The 24,680-nt window shown below is 40.2% G+C and overlaps 2 protein-coding genes and 1 long non-coding RNA gene across 9 annotated transcripts in view; 1 reads left to right on the top strand and 2 right to left on the bottom strand.

The window, feature by feature from the left end:
- LOC111247964 (beta-1,3-galactosyltransferase 5-like) overlaps nucleotides 1-3,675 on the bottom strand; it is an 89,733-nt gene extending 86,058 nt beyond the window's left edge. For all 4 annotated transcript variants that reach the window (XM_086984449.1, XM_086984457.1, XM_086984452.1 and 1 more), the window contains exon 1: nucleotides 3,118-3,675. The gene's annotated coding sequence lies outside the window, so the exon portion shown is untranslated. The remainder of the gene's footprint in view (nucleotides 1-3,117) is intronic.
- Nucleotides 3,676-7,740: 4,065 nt separating this feature from the next.
- Nucleotides 7,741-24,680, top strand: part of LOC147756473 (uncharacterized) — a 31,510-nt gene continuing 14,570 nt past the window's right edge. The window contains exons 1-3 of one of the 4 annotated variants that reach the window (XR_015324426.1): nucleotides 7,741-9,509; nucleotides 14,702-14,819; nucleotides 16,859-17,215. Coding sequence is in view for 1 of the 4 variants with exons in the window: in XM_086984467.1 (XP_086840593.1) it covers nucleotides 9,371-9,509; nucleotides 14,702-14,819; nucleotides 16,859-16,949 (348 nt within the window). In the remaining 3 variants the exon portion in view is untranslated. Of the gene's footprint in view, nucleotides 9,510-14,701; nucleotides 14,820-16,858; nucleotides 19,641-24,680 lie in introns of those variants that run through there. The other 3 variants (XM_086984467.1, XR_015324427.1, XR_015324428.1) reach the window with 3 other exon arrangements.
- Nucleotides 17,966-20,266, bottom strand: LOC147756474 (uncharacterized). The gene is made up of 2 exons (XR_015324430.1): nucleotides 20,025-20,266; nucleotides 17,966-18,489 (listed from the first exon to the last, which is right to left on the bottom strand). It is a non-coding gene; the product is annotated as an uncharacterized LOC147756474 (long non-coding RNA).

The following is a 24,680-nucleotide window of genomic DNA, read 5'->3' as shown; positions in this document are numbered from 1 at the left end:
AATCTTTATTATCCATGTCAGATGTGGGTATATATTTGGTTCGACTGATGTTTTTTGGGCGCATTGGTCGCCAGGACGCCACCAAGGTACAAAAGTTTTTTTTATATTACCGGTATATTTATATTACCAGTAGTATCACATACTATAAACCATATAGAGATCTGATATGATTTCATATGTTTCGGTTGATCTGTTTATTTTGTTTTTAAGACGTTACCAAAACATGAGGATCTTATCCTCTGTTTTTTTGATAATAATTATTTGTACCTTTTCCTTCACTATTCGTCACTTTATTCTAATGTAATTAGAATTGGTTTTTTTTAACACGAATGTGAACTCATATATATATATATATTATATATATATATATATATATATAATTATATATATATATGACTTTTATTTCATTCAAAGAGCTTGCAAATAGAGATGCATTGCCACCCTACTGTCACATAAGCAAACCGATGCGATTAATAGGATTCATTTTCACTCAAAAGGTTTAGCTTTAGGCATCATGTCAATTTTCAACTTTCAAACGACTCTGAATTAGAGGGTTAAATATGTGAAGATGTATTGTATTTCCATTGGGCTCATCAAAGGCTTTCGATTGGCACTACGATGTCTTGCTACATGAACTTATATGTTAAAAAAAAAACTAGATCCCAATATTACCTAAACGAAAAAACAAGTTCTCTGTTTTAGATATAGGAGGATGTACTGCGTTTTTATTCGCCTCGTCAAAAAATTTATCAATACATTTTTCATAAACAATTGGCATCATTAAAATTTTATTTTGCGGACAAGAAAATATTTTCAATTTTTTAGTGTTTCCTTCAAAAGAAATTTTAGAAAATATTTTGAGATACATTGGTCAGCTTAACAGCCGCTACAACTTCTAATCGACATTTATCCGAAATTTATTCAACAAAGCATCTAAAAATAGCCTGAAAGGCAGGACGAGGTGAAATTAAGTGTTTTAATCATTTTTACGGCAAAATATCAATTTAATATACAGGAACGTATTTTGCATTTTTACTGAACTCGTTAAAAGCTATAGATTGGCGTCAATAAAAGCCTTTCTTGCATAAAGCACAGATAGGTTATTTGCTTTTCGGGCTAACCTAAGCATATTTTTGGATGTATGAGCATGTATCGCGCATTTTAGTTTTACTGCCGTTTTCTCAGTGGAAAAAAATTTTCAGTAAAAATGTGCTAAACCATAGTCAGTCTTAGTTCCTCTAACTTCTCATGGGTATGAGAGATTTCTGCAGAAAGCTGCCCAAAATGAAAGCAAACATTGCAAAAAAAGAAAACCTACAATTTACCTAAATCAGTAAGCTCTATATAGTGGAAAAAACACCCCCGTTCCCGCTAAAAAAATATCCAATTGAATATATATTACGCGCAGCTTTTACAAGGATAAAATCCCAGCGTGTACATACAACATATGTACAGCTGTTTGGAGCGAATCCAATGGGCTTTAAAGCTGAGTAACTTTTGAACTTATAAAGATGATTTTTAATGTCTTAGAAGTACGTTCTCTATTTTTTCCACACTCTACGTCGTGGAAAGCTCCATAATCCCACGGATTTAGATCGGTAGAGCAAGCAATTTGAATCGAACGTTGAATATTTCTTTCTTTAAGCGATGAAATTTGGCGTTGTCATAAAGTACTCAGACTGCGCGCTCTCGATCGGTAAGTCTCCTGAACGACTGGACACAGTGGAATACGTTCACTGTCGACGAGTATCTCAGGTGTTTATGACGCCTATTATAGATACTACTATTACGTTCGTACCTGTTCAATACTATCAGTGAACTTTACCTCTTTCCGGCCGTCTAGCGTGGCTTTTCCCCTGCTAGCGGAAAACATTGAACCATGCCTCGCGTATATCGGGCAACGTATAACGGCCGGATTGATTAGAGTTCCACAGACTGTTCCGTTTCCAACTGGCCTCTAGTTAATTCATAGGGCACTCTTTTTTACTGCACTTTCTGCATTTCCAGTATTTCGGATTTTAGTCCTGTGAGGCGTCACATGTAAAATGCCAGATTTGACCATCAAAGCCTTTACACTACAATACGTTTTCATCGTTCGGGTCACGACATTTGGTTACCCCGTCGCCGGTCTTCAGTATTAAATTTCTGTTCTTGAAATGCTTGCACCATCTACGTACCGTGCTTTGGCTTAAGGCTTGTCTGCCTAATGGCTTCACTAGTTTTCCATAGCGGTGTGGCCTTCGAGAAACAAAAACTTTACCTGTGAGCGTTAATTTTTAGGACTAGACGTGTTTACTCTTAAACTTAGCTTTCCTGGAGTGAACTTTTCACACACATGTTTCTGGAAAGACTGGAGTATTTTAAAGCCAACGTTTGCTAGTGGCACGTAATCTAAAGCTTTCTTCGATTCCAAAGTCCGTCCGGTCCGCTTATAACAACTTACGTATTATATACTAGTTTATATTATCGTATATTATATATATAGATCTTCGAGCGATATAGCCATCTCCCAGAGGTGGACAAGTATCTCTCGATCGGTCGTTGGTTGTATGATAATACGTGAGGGTTATTTCTCATGCTGCTTGAGTGTAAAAAATTACCAGTGCATTGGTGTTACGCGATAAACTATAAACGGATGTCTATTTATGGTATTCGCACGAAATCCATGAAAACACGGAAGTATACGTGATGTGACATACTAATGTTCACGGCAGGCGCCCGTCAATGGCTTCGATTAACCTTGGATAGTACTGTGATGACAATCCTCACCTGACTTAACTGCAGACATCATCTTCCCTGAAGAACAGACTTGCAATTACTTAATACTAATGACACTGAAGACAGCTGGTTTTTGTTCTTCTGTGCGGCCAACTAAATTTAATTCATTTAAACGGTGCAGTATAAGATCTGACCCGTGTACGCGAAGTCACTGTATTTTGTGTGAGAGATGTCCACTTAATTTTCGTACCAGGGTAGGAACATGTGCCAGCGTCTGAAGAGCGTCCATTTCTTCCTTGCATGTCCATACCAAGTATTTGAGAACAACTAATACAATAAGTCAAATAGGAAAATGTCCGATTTTATCACGTTACAAGTATGGACCTTAAAATTACTTACCAATCATCCTGCGTTAAATTGGGAGTGTCCTTTGATCTGCGAATCCGCAAGCCTCAACGGGACGACCGAAATATAATTCTGTATAACTGTTCGAAGCGAACTCAGTTTTTTAGAGGTGCCAAATAGCGACCATTGACTAATATAAATTTGTTGGCGACAAAAAAAAGATGTGACGCAGATATTTGTCTGGTTGAACATAGGCGCGTTCGGCTACGTGGCGTTAAAGGGTACGACTATGGAAAATGTGTTCTGGCATTGCCCTTAGCCTATTTACAATCGCTAGATGTTTTCATTAGTTAACCATCCGTTTTGTACGATGGTGGTAAAATATCAGATTACCTTCAGGAAGTAGTTGACAGACCGAAGATAACAAACTGTCTTTAGTGGGTCGAGGAATGAATGGGCGACCAGGTAGACGGGACGGTCGCGTTCGAGCATGCCCCGTGTGCAGCAAAAATGCATTTGTCACTAGGAACAACAATGAATCAATTCAAATACTTAAAAAAAAGGCAGCAAACACCTCTATCTTGACAGTAGATGACTGTTCAAATAACGCTGGTGTGCTACGAAGGCCTGGTGAATATATATAGTCGACGTAAACGATCTTGCTGTTAAAAGCATCCATGGCGGGCGTAACTGTAGGCCGCTTGATAGATATTACACAGATATAGAGTTTGAACACACACGTACGGTCCAATGGCAAACGCGTTGTCTAATACACGAAACGAAATAATTTACAAAATGATAGAGAACCAATGGTGGTAACTACTACAGCTAGCGGTACGTTTCGGAATTGTTCTAGGCATCTTCAATAGGCAAGAGCATAATTTACCTCATTGCGAGATGACCGGTAGATACTATATAGTATACTATTGACGTCGCTCATTAACTCTGCAAAGTGCTAGCATCGAACCGTGTCTCTCGTGCAAGTCGTTTTTATCTATCATTTTTTTTAAACAAATAAATGTATTAATAATTAAATAATAACAATAATATATGAAATTGACGATTACTTCAAAGCGTTATCACACGCAGACATGTATGAATTCTTGCAACGACCACGAAGTTATAATAGGACCTCAGGTCTTCCTTTCTCGGCTAAACAATAGATAATTACTCTGAACGTAGCTTTAGACCACCTGTATATATTTACGTACGTCATATAGTAAATATTATACACTTATTGTACAGTGTCGGCTATTTAGGCAGACTGGCCAGCCGTTCCTTTGATCTCCAAATAAATGTATTATTTGCAATGGACAAACTTGCTCCTGTTACAACAAAGTTTAGGGTTCTAGAAAAGCGAGATAATTATCGTGTATCATCGTAAGTGTTGCTCATGTCGAGCTCTTGAGGGCATTAAAATATTTTAATGTCGATTATATAAAAGCCCACAAGTGTAATACGTAGACCGTGCTTCATCGATATTGTGGCTTCTTCCTAAGGCTTTCCAGGTTTACGAACTACGTGCAGCGGTTTCGTACCAACGACCTCGAAGTAACGGTGAAGTGCGCAACGGTAGAGTTAATACTTTAGCGATCATCTCGTCCATCTGCTCCATCTTGCTGGTCATCTAGTGAACGATCGGTATATTTTGAATTCAAAACAAGTTACATTTCTGTTTCAATATCTTTTTCGATAGAAAAGCTAGTGCTTTATTGGATTAGCATTACTTTCCTCTTTTGCCTTTTTAATACTTTCTTCTGGGCACCTCAAGAAAAGGAAGATAACTGATTTACATGATTTTATTTGACAAAGCAAGCTCTTCATTCTGGGCTTATTCGGAGCGCTGGCATGTATCTAATAGTCTGCGCATTGAAATGTACCTCACGTAACCGTAGGAAACTATGGAGGTCCAACGACATCGTACTTTGTCCCTGAGTGCACGTTTGAGAATGAGACAGTTACGTACACAAATAGAGACACACATACACACCCTACTCCTACAACGGCTTGGAAATAGTCAGATATATACAAAGTAAACTTAAGTTGAATTCAAGTGAAACGGTTTGTGGTTTCTAAGCAAGTAGAATCATCGAAGGAGACCTGTATATTTAGCTTTGCCATAGAAAGCGATCTAGTGGTTGTTTTAGAAGTCACAGCTTACGTCAGACCATTGCGCTGGCTAAATCGGCAAGACTTTAATCGCCCCGTAATTCAACATATCCTAATCGGTGCAAACTATCTATCTCAGCAACATTTTTTTTGAACAACAAAAAATGAATTGTTTTTCGGCACAATACGCCAAGTCCGAGCTAAAAAACAGAAATCTTATACAAAACGTCTCAAAAAGGCAATACACATCGAGGGTAACTTGCTTCCCCGACCTTTACACGAAGCTAAGTGAAATTTAAGAAACGGCCAGTCCATATAGTATTATGTAACTGATTCAATAATTTGATGATTTTCCTTGTAAACTGTCTGTAGGATTAGGTCGACTGTCCTGAGTTTTCTAAATCCTTCTTTCAGAAGTACGTTCCAGAAGGATGCCTCAGGTAAATCCAAGTGGCCAGAGTTATTTTTACCTTCAATATTAACTTTTTACCATTATTAGTTATTAAGAAGAAACTTAAATTACACTTATTAAGAATCACTTAACCTTACCATAATTACTACTATTATCCTTATTAGCTATTGGAATCATTGTCATCTTCTTACCTGCTCTACGTGACAGTAACGAAAACTTGAGTTGGTTGTTATCGACACGGATAGGGAATCTGGGGGGAAATTGTTGAAACCAGAGAAGGGTTCGTTCATAACGAAAAAACAACCCCCTCCATAGTCGAGGTGCGCTTTACGGGATACGAATGGAAGTCGGGAATACATTTAACGCCGGGGCAGAAAGCATGGCGGGAAAGACAATATTATTGATCATTTTATTTGTTTCTCACTAGCAGTCGTAATGCAGCAATACCCCTCTGTAAAAGTTTGTGGTCAAGGATCCAACCACAAGGTTTAGAGCGTGAGTAACGGCAATATTTCTTCCTGATTTTCTTAATGGATACAACGCTTGACACATCACCGATAGACTGTATTGTTTCGAACCCCAGAACGCTACCCTTGACTATGATAGTTTTATCCACGTGGAGTCGCATCCACCTTCATTTATTTTCGCTTTTATCCGCCGCCCGGATCTTTTCGGTTAGCTGTCAAACGAAGGACATGCTTTACTTATTGTTTCGATTAATGCTACTTCACGACAATCCGTAGCCGGAGATGAACTATCTTATATCATGCTTTAAAGATGAATGATCTTTTTCTAGTCGTATTCTCTTGTTGGATTTTTGAAATTTGGGAAACAATAGTGCACAAAAAGGTCTATCTATGTATAACAGACAATTACGAAAATGGTTTAGCCATTGCACATAGCCTATGTTTCGCAATGGCATTATCATAGTGGCGTTTAAGGCTCTCTTGGGATGCAGCGAGTGGCTTGGCTGCAAAGTTGCAGACTAACTTGCGTGAATGTGGTGTCTTTCTCTTAATACACGTCGATAAAAGTAACTTGTGATCGACGTTTAAGTTATTCAATTAGTCTATCAATCCCTTCAGTGATTACAACGTTGCCTTTAACTTAACACAGCAATGTCGTCATGCCTGAAAATAACATTGGACCAAGTGAATTTCAAAACAGTGCAACGTCAGGACCAACAGGAGTTCGTACGGGCTTCTGTTTGATGTCGTTTAGCAGTAGCTGTTTGCGGACGCGAACGACAATAAAGGCGGGATAGGAAAAACAGGTCAACAATGACTTATTAACGTCGCAATGATCGTTAGGAACTGAAAGGCCACATTGAAACGCAGTTCTAGAACAACTCCAATCTCGCACTCAGTTTATAAAGGCCGACATGTAGACGTAACTGTGCATAGTTAGTTAGTATAGACAACACTGCGCCTGTTAGAACCAACAACGGCTAACGGCAGTCTGAAAATGGAAAACGAAAGAAACGGAAAGCAGAGGTAGCAGCGAAATGATAATTAGATACTCGCAACAAACTACAGTTGAAGACGTGAAGACGGACTATAAGGCTTATGTACGTACCAGGGCCTAAGTAGTACTTTTCAGAAGAACTAGAGTTTCGACAGAAGATGTACAAACGGTACAAGTGGATACAGAATGCTTACTAAAGGATACGAATTCACAGTCAAAATAATGGAAGCTGATAATAACATGCTGCCAAAAAGAGTTGTGATCGGTATGACTTGCATGAACAGGCGGGGTCACAATAAAACCAGGTAGAAACGCTTTTTAGGTATGTGCAGCACGAACCTTAAGGTTCTAATCTGATTTCTCTGTTATTATCCAGATTGATAGCATATAAAAATCGTCCTAATTTGAATTTGAGTGCTGTAGTGTGTGAGCCATAAAGTTACGTTGTGTAATTGAATGGTGTTAAATAGTTATTTAATAAGACAGGAGCACTGTTGACGGACTGCAGCTTACTTCTGTTGTTATTGCTGGTTCATATATTCATAGGAACCCGACATTTGAACATAATTCCGTGGATTTTCCCCACCCTAAACGGTGTAAACTTTGTAAGATCATTTGCCTAGTCTTGTTCCAGTCTCGACGTCAAACGGATGACGTCCTTAAGCGACACGGCAATGCGACACCCGCCACGTTGAACGTTTGGAAGAGATTTATGGCGTACTCGTGTGCAAGGTGCAGAGTTGTCGCGGGTTCGCATCACTCGTCGAATGTTATTGACAAACGGACGAGCTTAGGAGAACGTGATGGTGTTGACTCTGCCGCCAAGTAGCGTCAAGACATAGCACACGCCGTTCGCTAAAGTCTACCTATATCTTCCCGCTCGTCTGGCTAAAGAATGATATTTTCTAAAATCCAAACCGAGATGTTGAGTCTTTATCATGTAGTTGATATTCAAGCTTATTTGCTAGCTGACCTGCTTGTTGAGGCACGGGCCAGCAAGTCTGACAGGCCCACAATGAAACATGGCCCGGATGGTCCTATAACGATGACTACTATAGCAGCCATCAATTATGCACTGGTAGTTATCCTAAAAGTACTAGAAATGCTTCATAGAAAAGGAGGCATCCAGAGAAAGCTATTTGCTATACCTAGATTATTCCGAAAGTAGAACCGGCCTATTTGGTTTTGGTTACTTTATCAATCAACGACAGAGGCTCGCTGTGGTACAATAATCACGGTGGGAGGAGTTTCCTCCGCACATAAATTTCGCCGTTCGACAATTCCGATTGCAATAACTGTAGTCAATAATATAAAGCCAGCAAACAGACAATGACAATACTCGGATGGCAGCTTATTTGGCGTCACAGTGCTGCACCTTGATATATTCCTACGGTTTGCAAGGATGATCTGCTCCGCTATAACCCGCCACTTCGGGCGTCATGAAAAAATAACCAAATGCAAATCCTAATAAAGTAATCTTTTTCTTCCTTCGCTCGTTAACTTTACCGTGTGCGCTCTCCATATAGAGATGCATTATCTGCGTAAGTTATATTCATATCTTATCGCGGCTGCTGCCTCGTTACTCCCATCAGGAGTAAAATGGCGGCTGTGATAGATTTATTCGAGGATTCTTCTGACTAGATTCAAGTGAGTCAACCAAGCCAGTTCTGCAGCAGACTATGGGGAACTGGTTCGACGATAGGGTTCACGCGTGCGTTGTACGAAGGGTTTCCACCCTCTTAACTTCCGTGGGGGGCAGTAACTTAAGGAGATTTTTATATTGGTGGCGGTTGTAATCACCGCATCCGTCCTGGAGGCCGCCATGGAGTCCGACGACATCTATCTGCTGGAGTCCACAAACAACACGTCGTTCACACCGCTAGCGACACCGAACATAGGAACCACTACGGGAGCGGCTGCGGAGGAAAGGGAAAGAGTGACCCTTAGCGGCAGCGCTGAGCGCACAAGCATCGCAACTGACGGAACTGCTTGCTCCACGCCGACGGTCTATCCATTAGGCGAGTGCCAACCGCGCGGCGGACGAGAGGACTTATACGACGAGCCCGGTAGCGGTGATCGAGTTGACTTAACGGAATACAGACCCGGACAAAGCAGTAACCTCAGTAACTAAACGTAAAGGACTTCAGAACGTGACTTCTATCGCAGCGACGACAGAAGCGCCAAGTGAATGTGAAAATCCCTAACGGAGTGACGTAAGCTGTTGGTCATTCCAATACCAACAAAACCTCGCGTTTACGTCAAATTCTTTGTCGTTTAGGAGACTTCCTTCTTCTCCCACTGTTAGAACCTGACCGAAGCCTAATGGAACGCATTGAACGTCTTCGACAGTCGCTGTTTCTCCGGTCAGATATTATAATAGCCGGAAATTGCTTCTCGGCGTTATGCTTCGTTCTCGGCATGGTGATGTTGGGAGTTCACTCATTCGTCGAAGAGCGAGCTGGTGAGATCTGTAGTATTTATTATTGTTTACTTGTTACTTATTATCGGTGTAATACGGATCTTTTCTAGACGTAGCTAAATGTGCTGATTACTCTTACTGTTTTATGTCGTCCTTCTTGTCTGAAGACATAACAATATACTTGCGTGTAATTTACTATTATTTTCATTAAAAAACCTTCATGCATCACAGACTGTAAGTTGCCTTAAAGCTGCTGCAAATAATTGTCACTTTTGCGAACGTTGATCTCGGACGTGACGAATCAGACACATACATATAACTAAATGTCATCTTCTGCAGTTCCTGCAGTATTTGACAAGAGTGGACGTCTTACCCTTAAATCTTGGGTGACATATTGCACAGTTCCAGCAAATCTGATGACTTGTTCATCGGTGCGGTTAGAGGTTCAACTCGGCGGTTGGTATTCAATAACGGCTGATAGAAGTGCTTGTCACAACTCTACTCTTCATCTAGGTGACCTTGCAGACGTGACCTCGAGTTTTTGGTCATCTGGTCATTCTTACGTTCGAGCTATTTATAGGAAAGGCTATTAGAGGAAGAGGCTACTTCCATAAAAGTTTGTGTTCATTGCCTAAACATTGTAGAATCTACTATTAATTCGGAACAGCGTAACAGGAACATATTTGGGCCTATTTTGTTTGATTACCTAATGCTCCTTGAAATTCAGAGAAACGTTCCAGTATAACAATTCAGTCCGTCTCGGCTTCCATATGTGATCTAACTGAATAAATACGTTCACGCATGATAACGTCGATGGCAGTTTACAATCAACAAAGTGGTACATAGCCGAAGTCATAAAACAGATGTCGTAATACTTCGTTCTCAGTCTCCTTATGTTCTTAGCTTTAATGATGAGCGATCTAGACTAGCATTATCATTAGGTGCTGATACATCGACGTTTACGATGATGCCGTATCGTAATGATTGCGAGCTTTAACAAACCGATCACATTCAGGTAGACAAGGGTCGTCCACTGAGCAAATGGCACTGCTTTCCTTTTTTGTCATCTCTAGTAAAATCTTCGGCCAATAGATCAACCCCCTTTGAAAAAATCACTGTTTTAGAAAAACGTACAAGTTCTAGTCCAAGGGTCGAATCTGCTCATGGGCTACTACTTGAAGGGCCTTAAGATCCAAGGACCTTAAGGGCGGATCGCACTTAACGTCCTTGGATCAATCTTGAACTAATGTTTCTTCTTTTATTTGAATTTCCTAATTGAATATGAGCTTATCGCACGGTTAGGATAAACAACATGAATAATGGCACATCCGAATTTCGCACTAGATTCAGATTTGTTCTCGCTCTGCCATCGGCGGGGAGCCGTTATCGAGGAGTACTATCATTGAAGGTTCCGACTTTAGTGATAAGATACTAAAGACTGCTCGTGTCAGAACACGGAAACACATATCGCCAATTTTTGGAATGCTCAACTTTATACAACATTTTTTTGTTTTCGATGGAGAGTCCAAGCTGCTTGTATCCGTGTCCACTATTCGAAGAAGGGACAAATCTGTTCCGTTCTAAGCTGGCAGAATCTTTGAGATGCGTTTAACGAGAAAGTGAGTATTTCATCTTTTCTCAAAGGGACTCAAAGCAACAACAAGGCTAGTGCTAACCCGAGGAAATACGGCTCTATCTGTTGGGACTTTATATTTCGCTAGCCACGATCGCGAGCGCCTGCAAACAGTGAGTAGTTTTTGCAGTGTTCTGGTGTTGGCGGTAATAAGACTCATGCTGGTGCTACTGAAGCTAGTGATGATGGTGACGAATGAAAATGAGTTTTTCCTCTTCCACTGTGTAACTCTGGAACATTTACTCTCTCGCTTTCTAAGCGAAGGTTCATAGGGCCCCCGGTTCTTGGTCGCTTTTCGGTTCAAGCAGCGCCCTTCCGTTTACGATTAGAGTTCACTTTGCACTCGCTTTTTGTTTTTGAGAGCCAAACGGACGAGAAAATAACGGAAAGTGAAAAAAAAAAAAAAAAAGACATTTGGCTATATTCTGCATCCGAAAACATTCGCTGTTTTAAGACCATTTGCTGATGACAACAGGTACGAGGACAATGGCTTGATTGGTGGCACCGTCGAATGGCCTTTCGTTCGTCCCTGCCTGTATACGTCACGGTATCACGGTGCAATCGCCGCAATAGATAGAACGGGAAGATAAGACAAAATTCCAATTTTTTGTTCGTGACGGAACATTGTTTGGTGATAGCGACGTTTGGCTGTCGATGGATGTGTATCGTTCTTCAGTGGCATGCAGTACTCTTGTATGCCATACAAAGCTTTCGATTTAAAACAATTATTCAACACTTCGTAAACATAGAGACCGTCGGTGTGGAAAGCTTCACGGAGATAGCTCACTGCAAACATGCGCTCTGTGTTTAAGGACCAATTTTCTGCTACTGTCCTGTGTGACGCACTAAAGCGTTTTTAAAGATTAACGATTCGTCGACTTCCTACAAATATACGAATCTATTATACAACTATTAGACAAAGCTACATAGCTTACGATAGATGGGGCCAGCTGTTACACCGTTTCTGCATCGGATCATTCTGTACTAACTCCTTCCACCTTCGTACCTACACGCCCCATTCATATATCAACGTTTGTCATTAAATTCGTTTACATCCATAAATGCTTGATTCTATCACAAAGCGAAGAGAAACACCGTGTTGGGTTTCATACGGCGCTTTCGTCACCTATTATAAAGTATACTACGTATATTGCGTCCCAAAGAAAATTCATAACTAGCGCCGTTTTGTATACGATTGAGTTTAGTTTAGCTGCCGTCGCCGTTGTACTATACATTTATCTAATTTTCGTCCAGCCCAGCAGACCTGCTGCACATGCACTCTATGAGATATTCTGGTGGCAAGCCATCTGTGCAATATGTGAACGCTTTTTTTCTGCGTGCCTATGAATACAAACCATGTTTTTGCAAATTCCGGCGGTGAATTAGACGCCATGCCATACTGCGTTACCATGGAGCAGTGTCACCTTCACGCTGCCCCGGAGAAAGGGTCGCTTAGGAAACGCAGGCGTGCAAATACAAACAACGGTCATACAACAAAAGCGGCAATAGTATAACAGTAACAGTATTAGCAGTAGAAGTACTAACCTCATAACGCGGTTCAGTGTCACGGAAGTGCAACAATTGTTTTAGATATTATATGGATGCCACCATTTTACGCTCAAACGAATACTAATCTTTCGCTACAAACCCCGCAATTCCTATTCTGTTCAAAAGTTCCTAACAATTTAGCGTAACTCTTGTAAAGAGCGTTGTCTGCGTAACTATTCAATTCGGTTCGTCGTTTTTTTCGCTATTTAAGCCATCTCATGAAGCGATTGACGCGTGGCGTAACGCTCTGTAGCTACACAGACACCTTGAGTCCTATAGTTTATCTTCTTTCGCATATCGAAGGTTTACGTTTGTCGAAAGGACACTTACCAATCCGTGTTTGCAATAGCCGACTGAATCGATTGAGAGTTAGCCCTTGTTCATAATTCCGTGTAAATTGTGGGCAATCTCATTTTCATCGAGAAGATTCCTATGACGGTTTAGGCATGAGGATTCGCTCAAATCACGTTCTACAGTCATAGCGATGTGTTCAGTCACGTTCTGCTCCCTATTCTCGTGTGTCGCTTGCGTGTCAGCCAAGCGGACGAATATCAGCAACAAAAAAAAGGCCACGTGTTTCCTTTCGCAGCCTCTAGTCTTCTTCTCTATTCACTTATGGTAATTTTTTTTAGAGCAGATAAAACAACCGCTTTCAAAGTCGATATTGAGCCATAATGGCTCACCGTCTTTTGGCCACTCACATTAGTACATAATGGCAATGCAGGCAGGCGTATGCTGACTAACACACAATTGTTTTGCTTTAATGAAGAGCGAGCATCACATGAGATCTGTCGGTGATCGGCTCTCAATGGCGTCCGCAAGCATCCGTTTGAGATACATTAATCTTACCATCATCGTATCAAAATGTCGTGCTCTGACATAAAAGAAAAGTATGTGCAATACAAGCAGAAATTATTCATTTTTACAACCTAATTGATAACACCAATGAGAAAAACGTATATCTGCTCGCTGCTAGCTGTTGGCGTTCTCGCTTCAATTTTAACAGGCTCAGTGTTTCCCCCAAGTCGTTTTCTGTAATCATATGGCACTACTATATACATATGTGTAAATGATCCTGCTGCACTGTTGTTATCATCATTGTTTCAGTTCGATTGTTGCTAAAAGACAAATATGTATCAAAAGGTGCTTATTTCTATCTATCTCATTTCCATGATCTGTGGGTCAATGTTGTTGGCGTCTGGTAAATTTTGTTTGTTGTCGATTTAATCTACCATTTGCAATAGCCCATTATCTGTTAGTCCGAAAAAGCAATTTTTTTTTAAAGGAATGATCAATAAATGGGTCGATGTTTAAAGTCTGAGCTTTTATAGTTAGCTGGCGTTCGTTTTGCGCTGACATGTCAAGACCAGCTCTTTCCAGGTTGTTTTCTTCGACCGATAAGTAACGTGAATAGTTTGTGACCACGATCGTTCTCTGCTGGCTAGGGGCTGTTTTTTTTGTTCCTTAACATGGTACTCAATTATAGTGTCACAAGCAGACTTTCTTTGTTAAAGTTCGCTTAACTATTGTCACAGCCTAGCCGTTTGGTTGGTGTTGATGATAGAACGCACTAACTATATGCTCAATGTATCCGTTTAAGTAAAAACCTTTGCTTGAAAAAAAAAATTACCTTGATACGTTCCGAAACACGTTTTTCAATTGTCTCAAGTTATCAAAATAATCGCTACACTAACCTACGGTGGCCAGATAACTTGTACCTGCCCAGGCAAAGATATCTTGGTATATTCCTAACCACGGTATTATTTGCAACAGGTTCATCAAGTAACTTTATGTGTGGATCTAGTAACCACTAAATTTATGATTTATGGTCAGTGCGGATTGCTTTATAGCTTTGAACCTTTGCACAGAGCTTCAACTTTTTGATAGCCGTAAAGAGGGCATCTCTTCACACCTCGACGAAAGTTTCCAACGGGTAGTCACTTCGTTGTACACCCATGTTCACACTTTCAACATCTTGTAGCATTCGTGCTCAAATCGTACTCTACACGTGTATTCTCAAATAGCAGCCTCTTTATTTACCTCTTTATTTTAGTGCCTGTTGTGACGAAAACCACGATCGGTCCAACTGCAATTGGCGGTAGCAGTCTCAATAGCGACCGGTCTTCACAGTTCAACTTAATAGCCTTCTTGGAGCTGTGGAAGTTTGGAAGGTTTGTCTAATGTTGCGTGCAACACTCCGTAGTTGTTTTATCTTGTGAAGCGCTATAACGCCACGAGGTTTTGTTGTAACCTCTTTCCAGCCATTTCAATCTGAAATGTCTTGTCAGACTCTTTAAAGCCATTGTAGTTCGTGTGCTTTACTTGTACTTATCTTCTGCTTCTGCTTCTGCTTCGATATACACGTACACACGCGCATTTACGACGCATCTCAGTGCTACACTATGTCCATCCAGGAGGTTTGGTTGGCATAATGCAGTACGGCAACATCACCCGCCTTCTTTTTAACATGGTTGGTCCCTCGTCGGCCGCTTTCGATTACCGATAGTCGATGCCCTGCCTGTGACACTCTGCTCCATTGATTTCCAGTATGGGCAAAATTTGATACACCATTAAGGTCTTGTTCGAAGAAAAATGTCTTCTTGGCGGTGGCTGAGCGCATTCCAACAATCAACTTATAAGTAAAGCTTCTTCTATCGCTTCATGCACACACCCTGACGGTTGCTGATTTAGGCCTTTCCTGAATTTGTTTATAATTTCTGCATCTCCTAGGATATCCTTCTGAATATAATAAACTTTTCTGGAATCTGACATTCCTCTGATATTTATATCTTAGGATAAGTGACCTGTATCAGTCTTACTAAGGAAGCAGAGAATTCCTCGTTTGCAAGGTCATATATGCTCCAAAGATAGTTGGAGAAAGGGTGACGGTCACCACGGAAACGTGCTGGTTGTTTTTTGGGATGCTGCAGCTTAAACGCATCACTGACTAGAGCATAGGCTGTTCAAAAAGGTGACTGACAATCAAATTTTCATTGTGGCCTCTTTTACAAGTCGTTAGCCAGGGAATGCTTGTTATCTTGTATCATTGTTGCTCAAACCCGCCTGTTATTAATTACCCTTCTACACTGCTATGGCGTAAGCTCTGTTGAATTTAGTCTGACTGTACTAGAGATTGACAATACAACAGACGAATAGTTACTGATCAATGATTGCCGCCGCTAGGTGGTGCTCAACAAATGGTGCATCCAGAGAAGCGTTTCAGATAGACCAGCCATGGATACAAACGATTACCATATTAATCCATACGCGAAGCTAGCGGCCGCGAAATATCGTATCCGGAGCCTTAATCACAACCTAATCTATCTCTTTAAATGAAAAGGCTGTGTTACACGTTTAACGGATTTTGTGAAATTTTGACAATTGGTTCAAAGTGTACCAGAAATCTAGTTGAAATATACTAGTTGATACAGTTGATTGTTGCTATGGGGCAAAATTCTACTTCTGCCATTAGAGCTAAAGATTGAATTAGAAAAACGTTAGAGTCTAGCATAACTTTTCGAATATGTTACGCGCCAGATCGCATCATTAATTAATCAGTCTAAATTTTCAATGATAGCGCACGATCGTTTTTCCATCGTCGACACGACTATTAGTAAAGCTAAACGACTCTGGCATTTTATGTTTTTACAAAAGATTTTTTCGATAGGTTTGTGCGATGGGGACAAAGGACGACCAAAGTCAAATATGAAATAAGCGAGCAACAACGACATCCAGACCAGTTGGGCTAGGGTATTAGGACCATTAGGTCACCACAAATATCTTCGTCAAAAAATGCTGTGCCTTACCCACACATAAGAATTATCGTATTATCATGAAGGAGAATCTAATTGTCAAAATGATCCACGATTCCTACTCCTTGTTTGCTTAGAGGTCCTGTTTAGTGAGCAGTTAGCATCTGAAGATGGCCGTGACTTGGGTACGATGCAACGTTAGCTATTATCGTTAGAGAAAGCGTGAAATGAAAATATTTCATAACGACGTTATACTATTCGATAACAATGGTAAAACGGCCTCTTAAAGTAAAAATGATCGATCAACTCTGGTCATGGAATCTGTCATACTGAAACCCTTTTGCGTATTAAAGCTATAGTCATTTGTATGCATGCCTTATACGTTCTGGACAAATGAAGTTCAGATCCGTAAATTGGTCTTTAATTAGTTGAAATCCTATGGATGCGTTCGCACACAGGCTTCGTATCGGTCACGGAGCTGCACAACGTACCAACAACACAAATATCTTGTATACTCATCTTGATGTCAACGATTGTACCTGCCGCTGAGCGCCTTCAACGATGCTACATCGCCCATCTTGAAAAACAATTAGACAACATCGTCGACTTCCATTGAGTCCCCTCCCTACCCGAACATAAGTCCAGCGTATCGTGTCAACTTAGCGCAAAATTATCATTCAGATGTCTTCGAGTCAACCTCGCAGCATTTCATTGTTTGGATCTCTCGGGGTCAACAACTGTCAATTTATACTATCAACAACTGTGCCATTGTCTAGTCGCCATTGTGCTCGACCAAATCACCTAAAAACGATCAGGTGAGCAACATGACTCTGGAGAAGCATCAACAAAGATGTTTTTGTATTTACTGAATGTTCCTACAATCAACACAAAAATCACGTCTGCGTTTGAAACTAGAAAGGCTTCAGTCGACTAATGCGAGGCCAATTCGAATAGTGTAAGATAATCCAGAAGATATCGATAGTAATTAGGTAGCCCGCCTGCTTCGACAATGTAGAAGATAAAAGAAACTTGCTGAAGAGAAAAGTAACATGCTGCCAGATAATGGATGATATGAAAATTTCTTTCTATTATCAAAGAGTTACAACTTAAAACCTACGTACCAGCTTAAATGAAAAACAAACTGAGCATTTCTAGTACAATATATCTGATTAGGTGATAGGTAGAATGGATAGGAATCAGAAAAACCCACATATTTGCCTGAGCTTTTTTTTACAAGCACTAATTACGATAGTTGACTTTTTGAAATTTGTAATTTTCTTGTGATATACGTCAAAAACTAGTTAAAGTTACGACCAGTTTCATATTAATATAGTCCCCTTTAGGGTACGTGGCGACTATATCTATAGGACAAAATGTCGTCGAATGAGATGTACGGAGGTGCTCGATGCTATTAGAGGAAAAGTTAATAAGAAAAAAACCGGGTGCTTAAAACCAAACGAAGCTATTGTCATTTCGACATTCTGACCCGGACGGCTAGGGTTAACTCATGCGAGATAGCATCGACATACAGCAACCCCAAAACAGGAAAAATACTTCATTATATGTCTAAGGGAATCCAAACATACGGATCAAAGTATATTTCTCAGCAATATGTGAGAAAATTTTTAACATACATAGAAAAATTGAATGTATAGTTTGACCAAAGAAGACAAATTTATCAAAGAAACTAATATAGGATAAACACTATCCTATCTATTGGGGTGTCTTCTGCAGAAGTGGTTTATCAAGTCGCATAATCTTATTAAATTATAGTCCTTTCTTTGTTTCGTTCTTGTTCCGATGAAAATGTATGTAAAGTACGGTTCCGAGTCAAATAATCACAGTAAACAGCCAATCAGCCATTCGTGCTACATACAAATTGACAATGAAACAACGATTGTTTATGTAAGAAACAGTACGCGTGGCGTATTTATGTACGAACATACTGCCTGCGACGTACAATGATAGCAGAAAGGCAGAGAGTCCGCTGCGTGTCCGAACTGATCGCTGTTCCCTGAAAACTCCTATGTAGCTTCTTCGTGCCGTGTCGTTTTGTGCTTATCGCCACGCTGCAGCATGAGTGTCCGCCCTGTGGAAGCAGTAATTGATCATTTAAGCGACAGACGACTAGACAACAGTGCCGTTGTTACTCGCTACGTCGAGTAAAGCTACCATTATCGGGCGCCATCGTCTATTCGTTCGCGCACCACCGAAAGGACTCAGCAGGGAAACGGTATTGAATGCTGCCTGATCGGCGCTGGCCTGGAATAGGTCTATCACGATTGGCGGGTTTTACCTTGCATTAACATGTTGCTACCACGCTACCGATGGACCTCGTTTCATTGTTCTATTACCGCACGGGGCACGCGAAACCGCTAATCAAGCGAGCTTCGCCGTGCAGTTATGGAGCCTCCTTTGATGTGCCCGAGGACTGCGTCTAAATTAGCGCTCAGTGCTGGTTTCTGATAGAGAATACAAGAGAGGCAGAAAGGAAAACGGTGATAGGGTTTTTACTTCACTTATTGAGGCTACAGCAGAGGAAACAGCAGTAGCGATCAACATAAACTGCCCATAATGTAGTCTTTGAAATATCCCTCGCTGTAAATATTCTCATCCGATGTTTACTGGCTATCAGACCTCGAAGTAGGACTAAAATAAATGTCGATCCAAGGCCAGAACCAAAGGTACGTGTGAAATTAGCGGGTTCTGTAGCTAGGAGATGCAAGTTCAGTACTACCGTGGAAAACACCTAAATGTGAGATCCGGTGTCCGTTAGCTAGATTTACATATTAACGTCTTCAGAAGACACTATCAAATCTAGCTGGACCTTGGAATAAGTGTAACGCACACAATGGTAATTTCGCTTACGTTTTGACGAATCGTCCGTTTACTGCTGGAAAATTCTAAGCTAAACATTCTTCAGTCGACACCCGTATTACCTAAACTTCTTAACATTGAAGAAGTTACACTCTTATAACGTACACATCGAAAATACTATACACGTTTGGACAACGTAATATTAAAAGCAGCGTAATTTGCTTAAAGACGCTTACACAATATTTAGGAGAGGCGTAAACGGCCCATAAAGTGGATACTGCCTTACTTGTTATAAAAGAATGTATCCTATACTTTCTTTTGTAATAAATGGATCGTGTCTATGTTTATATGGTGGCTTTTTAAAAGAATATATCAGAAATGAAATAAAGTTTGAAGACGTATTTTAACTCGAAGATTGTACAATTCTGGATTATGTTTTTATTATGATTATGTCTAGTAATATGCCCTTCTCGTGTTTAGTGTAGCGTTTTAATGCGTGTTTTAGAGCAGATTTTAAAGTACTCAAACGTAACCGGCACTAACATTCTAATACTGTCACCAAGAGACCAATATATGCCTTGATACTTTGATTAACTAGGGTATTGCATTTATTTTTATTTTTTTACTTCGACTTCCTATACTATCCACTTTATGGTCCGCCTGCTGTGTCGTTTCGCACAATAAATAGCTCAAGATTTTTTTAGTCGAGGAAGCAACGTTTTGAGTTTAAGGATCCGTATCTATATGGCCAGTACTGCAATTTCATAACTGGTCTATAGGCACACGCACACACACACACACACACACAATTTTCCTTCTTTTTTTGCAGGCCCTTTCGTCGACAACAGGGAGGACGCATCAATATTTTTATTTCAGTCATCTTTATCTAATAATTGTTTCTTTATTCGTATTGTCGGCATACAATCGCAGGTAGGTTACAAGTCCTTGATGTAGGTTTTTACTAAATAGAGACGAAAGGCGTGTTACACTGTCAACAACTGTATCCCATCTTCTTTTAATTTCAAAAACTGTGTGAAGTTGCGATCTATACTAACATGAATTGATTGAAGCGTTGCTTGTCGCCCATGAACGTAACATATGTAGATCAGCTGTGTACGTCGATAGCATGTTCCTGCACGTGCGCATGAATATGTGTACTTCGGCTATATATGGAATATAGTATATTGCCAATGATAGCTAGACGTGTATCAGCAACAATCGCCAATACACATGTCAAGATCTTATTTTAGAATAGGCGTGTACGATAAAGGCATAAATCAGCCAGCCTCATAAAGATCATTTATTCCTTATTTGTGTTATGATAGAGGGCGCATTGAATCGTCACGCTGTTTCGACATGCAGACGATTGGTATTTTCCCCAACTGTGTTAGTTCGTCAGCGTAATAGTAGAAGTGGTAGTTCAATAATAACAATAGTAAAAACAACTTTTGCTTTTACTCGTTCACTGTGTTCCGTGTTTCGAACGCTATATTCCTAGCGATGTCAGCGGTAAGCCGATTTATCGTCAGATGGACGATAGAACACTGAAGAACGAAGCGTTCTAGAAATGATTTCGACCCATTGAAAATGAACGATGAGAAAAGCGTATAAATAAATATTCACGCACAGCGTTGAGTACTTGAGCTGAATATTTGAATTTTACTCTTTGCTATTTGTAAGTCATTGTTAAATTAAATCCATCGCGGTACCTTTACCGCACTTTCACTAACGCTTGTTAATCGTCTGTCTTTTTATCGGATTATAGTTGAGTACGAGCTCTGGATGGAATATCGCCGGTCAAATTTTATCCTGAAATCCTGATTTTTTTATCCTGATTGCTAGTCGTTTGAATTATCCGAAGTTTAGGAAAGTTGTTGTTTGCGTGCTCTGAGCAACTTAGACTAGTAAACACACTTTGATACAATGTGCTTTTGTTATATTTAGAAATTAACAGTCATTGAATGTAATCTGTAGAAAAAAAGAAATCAAGTGACGGGCGAAAGATCGAGTAAAGAAACAGAAGGATATTCGGCAGGGCTGCGGTAATATTTATGTACATATGTCGTTTAGTTTTAGGGAGACGGGAGAGGAAGAAAGGCGTGATTAGTGGGAACAGAAGAAGACGCTTCTTCTATTTTTTTTTGCTAATCTAATCTTTAGCCCTAATGATCGATTTTCTTTCAAAGAATTAGAAGTACTCCGAGCAAAAAGTGCAACCCAAGAAAAGAGGCCTGTAGCTGTGAATTGTAGCTGCTTGCAGCCCAGTTGGGAAATGGGCCTCAGCAGTGTAGGAGGGACAGCAGCAAGAACTGCAGCATTTGAATAAATGGGGTGTTTGCACTGCGCTGGAACAGGGATTGAGCTATAAGGCGAATGGGTTATGCTGAAGTATAAATGGATCGGTGAAACTTTATAGTGAGCTGGGAAAGAGAAAAGTAATTTCTAATGGTTAGTTCCGAACACAAATTCCTAACGGTAAAAGTTCTCTCTATTTCTGGCTTTATGAGATGCTTCAAGTTGAAAAGTCGATCTGTATAAGGACTAGTTTTAAGCTGGAGCACGGAGTAGAATGAGGATTCGGAGCTTAGACTTTTTGAACTTTGTAGGCCTGCTTCTTTCCATAACATAGCCATTCTATGTGGGCGGTGATCGTCTTATCTTCGCACCAATATGATATAAGATGTAATCGCAGGGCTAATTAAAACACGGAAAAATATGTCCTTCAAGCATTATCTAGTTTCATAATCCATGATCAGTTATTTTTTTACAGTTCAAACTGGAATGAATTCTCTTATTATTTTATTATATATTCTTGATCTCTACGGGGCACAGGGATAGGAACCATCGTTCGTTCGGAGAAACATTCTTAACACTGTCAATGGTTTAGGAAATACGTTTGCATTATGGATGTAAATTTTTTCGCACCATAAAACTGCTGTACTTCGGGGGGGGGTATGGGGTGCGCAATTGAGATGTGTACAAAGTCTGTCGACCTTGTAAACGACTCGCCCGTGCGATGCAAACCTGTCAACGTAGTGTTTCAGTAACGGGATGCCAACATCGATATGTAAATGTCACAGAAGAAAGAGGGGCAGCTTTTGAACCAAACACTGCAGCCGGATCTACACAAATTCATTCAGAAAAAAAAACAAAAGAAAGTTGATAATAATTGAAATGACACAATATGACTAACGGTGTGGTGCCTATCAGGGTGCTTTGTGTGCATATAAGGATGACTGCAAATGTTGCAAGCTCTCTGTTCGATTGAAGCTCCCTGTTTTTGGCGCCTTCGCAGTGGTGCGGCGTCACTCGCTTCAAAGTGACAGCAGATTTCCATAGGCCACAGCACGTTTGTGGCTAGCTAATCGAGCAGTGACAGACTCTATCGAGGACGTGACATGACAGCCCGGTCAGTTTGACGATCGTCGCCTGTAAGCAATGCAGATAACGACTCGAAACAAACTGAGGCGGCCACAACTGCTTGTAAGCTTCATGGGCTTATGGGTATATGGCAAGGAAGGTCGGCACTACAATGAAGTTTGAGTAGCCGCAGAGGGGCTAACAATGTGGTGCGCGACTCGCCAGTTTATGTAGCCATTCTAGCAGGACACAGGGCTCGATTTCTACAGCTACTAAACCCTGTACCTCTATTGCCTCATCGCTATGTTCTCTTTTTCATTCATACAGCTTGCAAACTCAGCAATGCGGTGCCATTTTCCATGGGCCATTTCGACGAGTCGGCATTACCAAGTAACTTGGCAATGGCTCTCTTGTGGAGCTAAACAAGTTTCAAAAGCTGCGCTTTTCAGGAAAGCTCCCCACCTATCTTCTTACTACGGCCAGCCATTTCAACGTTGGTTGCCTTCCTGCAACCAAAACTAGCGGCTGGGTTCTTAGATACTAAAAGATAGAACAACACTCAAAAAAACCCTCAGAAAGTACAGACAAGTCTTGCTTTGTTTTGCCTTCAAACTGCAAACAACGATCTGGCCTAAAAAAGCCTTGTACTCTCAAAAAATAGCTGATACGATAGCTGTTGGGAAGGTTTCAAAAGGAGTAACGTACGGTCATGCTGTCCGTAACATAGTACCATAAACCTAGTCTTTAGATTAAAGCCACAGTCAAACAAAGGGAAAATTTAGCGATCCTGTCACGTATATTTATAAACAGGTATAGAGGGAAACTGGTCTACAGTTTGCTGTACAGGTTATTTATGAATTTTGGTGCTGATAGTAATGCGAAATAACGAGAGAGTGATATTATATATGAAACTGAGAGCTGGTTTGCACTCCCGTTATCTATTGGGACGCTTATTCAATCACGCTTAATAGTATAACATGTAGTATTAATATTTTTACCCGTTTCGTTTACGTATGTTATGTTTTCAAGCACTTCGTTATTTCGTGATCTACTCGCATTTTCGTGTATTTGCCTAGTGGTCATATGGCGAAAAGACGCAGCAATAAGGTCCTAGTTTTAGAATCAAGACGAGTCTTGTCGTTTGGTTTTTCTTCAAAGGAAACGTATATCGTACTGAGTAAAGATCTGTCTACACAAAAAAAGGTAGTGTAAGACGTGCCAGGCGAACAAACGTGCTTCATTATTTGTATTTTCTATGTTTTCTCCTTTACCATCTATAATACGTATCATGTATGTGGTTTTCGGTGCATTGACTGTTCCTTATTATTATTAATAAAAGATTTAAGTTATGTTTTAAACGCACGCGCACACATACTAGAAGGCACAAATGATTGAAATAAATTGTCGTCTTTCCGTAATGAGGCCTATTTGTCGTTTTCGTGGGTCAATCACAGCAGCTAGAAGGAACTAGTATTGAATGTATGGGTGCAGTTCATTGACGCAGTTATATCATTATAATCAATGATCACACCTTTAACGCTCGCATCAATTTATTGCATACTAATAAACTATAATTATTTTATCATACAGCTTTATCAAAATATAATACTCTATACAAAACAAGAATGGGGTTCGTAAATTATTGCATAGAAGGCGATGTGCCCTCATGAAGCCTGGAACGAAGCGTTCATTACAGTAGCAACGGGGGTAAGGAGTAAACTTGGGCATATGCAATAATTAACTTAGAATAGTCTCAACGCTATAATAAATCACGGCTTAGACTCATAATAGTGGACAAGTCGAGAATCTTAGTGCTTCGTTACCTGTAGCATTTGTACACACAAGCGTACTGGCAGCTTTGTTTTTCTTTAAATTATGCAATTCAATCTAATGTTTTTCATTCATAGGCAAGCGTTATGAAAATTGACTATAGGCTGATTTTTAATTGGTCATTAGTTGTATTGCCTATGGATATTTCTGTGAAATATACAAGTATTGCGTAGTAGTACTCGATCTTATAGGATATTTATCTGATTTTACCTTCATCAATTTTCACCGATCATGTGAAAGCTTACATTAGCAGAGCAGTATATCTGATACAGG

Source organism: Varroa destructor, unplaced genomic scaffold (genome assembly GCF_002443255.2).
Source record: "Varroa destructor unplaced genomic scaffold, Vdes_3.0 BEIS01000003.1, whole genome shotgun sequence".
NCBI classification, from domain to species: Eukaryota; Metazoa; Arthropoda; class Arachnida; order Mesostigmata; family Varroidae; genus Varroa; species Varroa destructor.
This window is presented reverse-complemented; position numbering and strand designations above follow the sequence as displayed.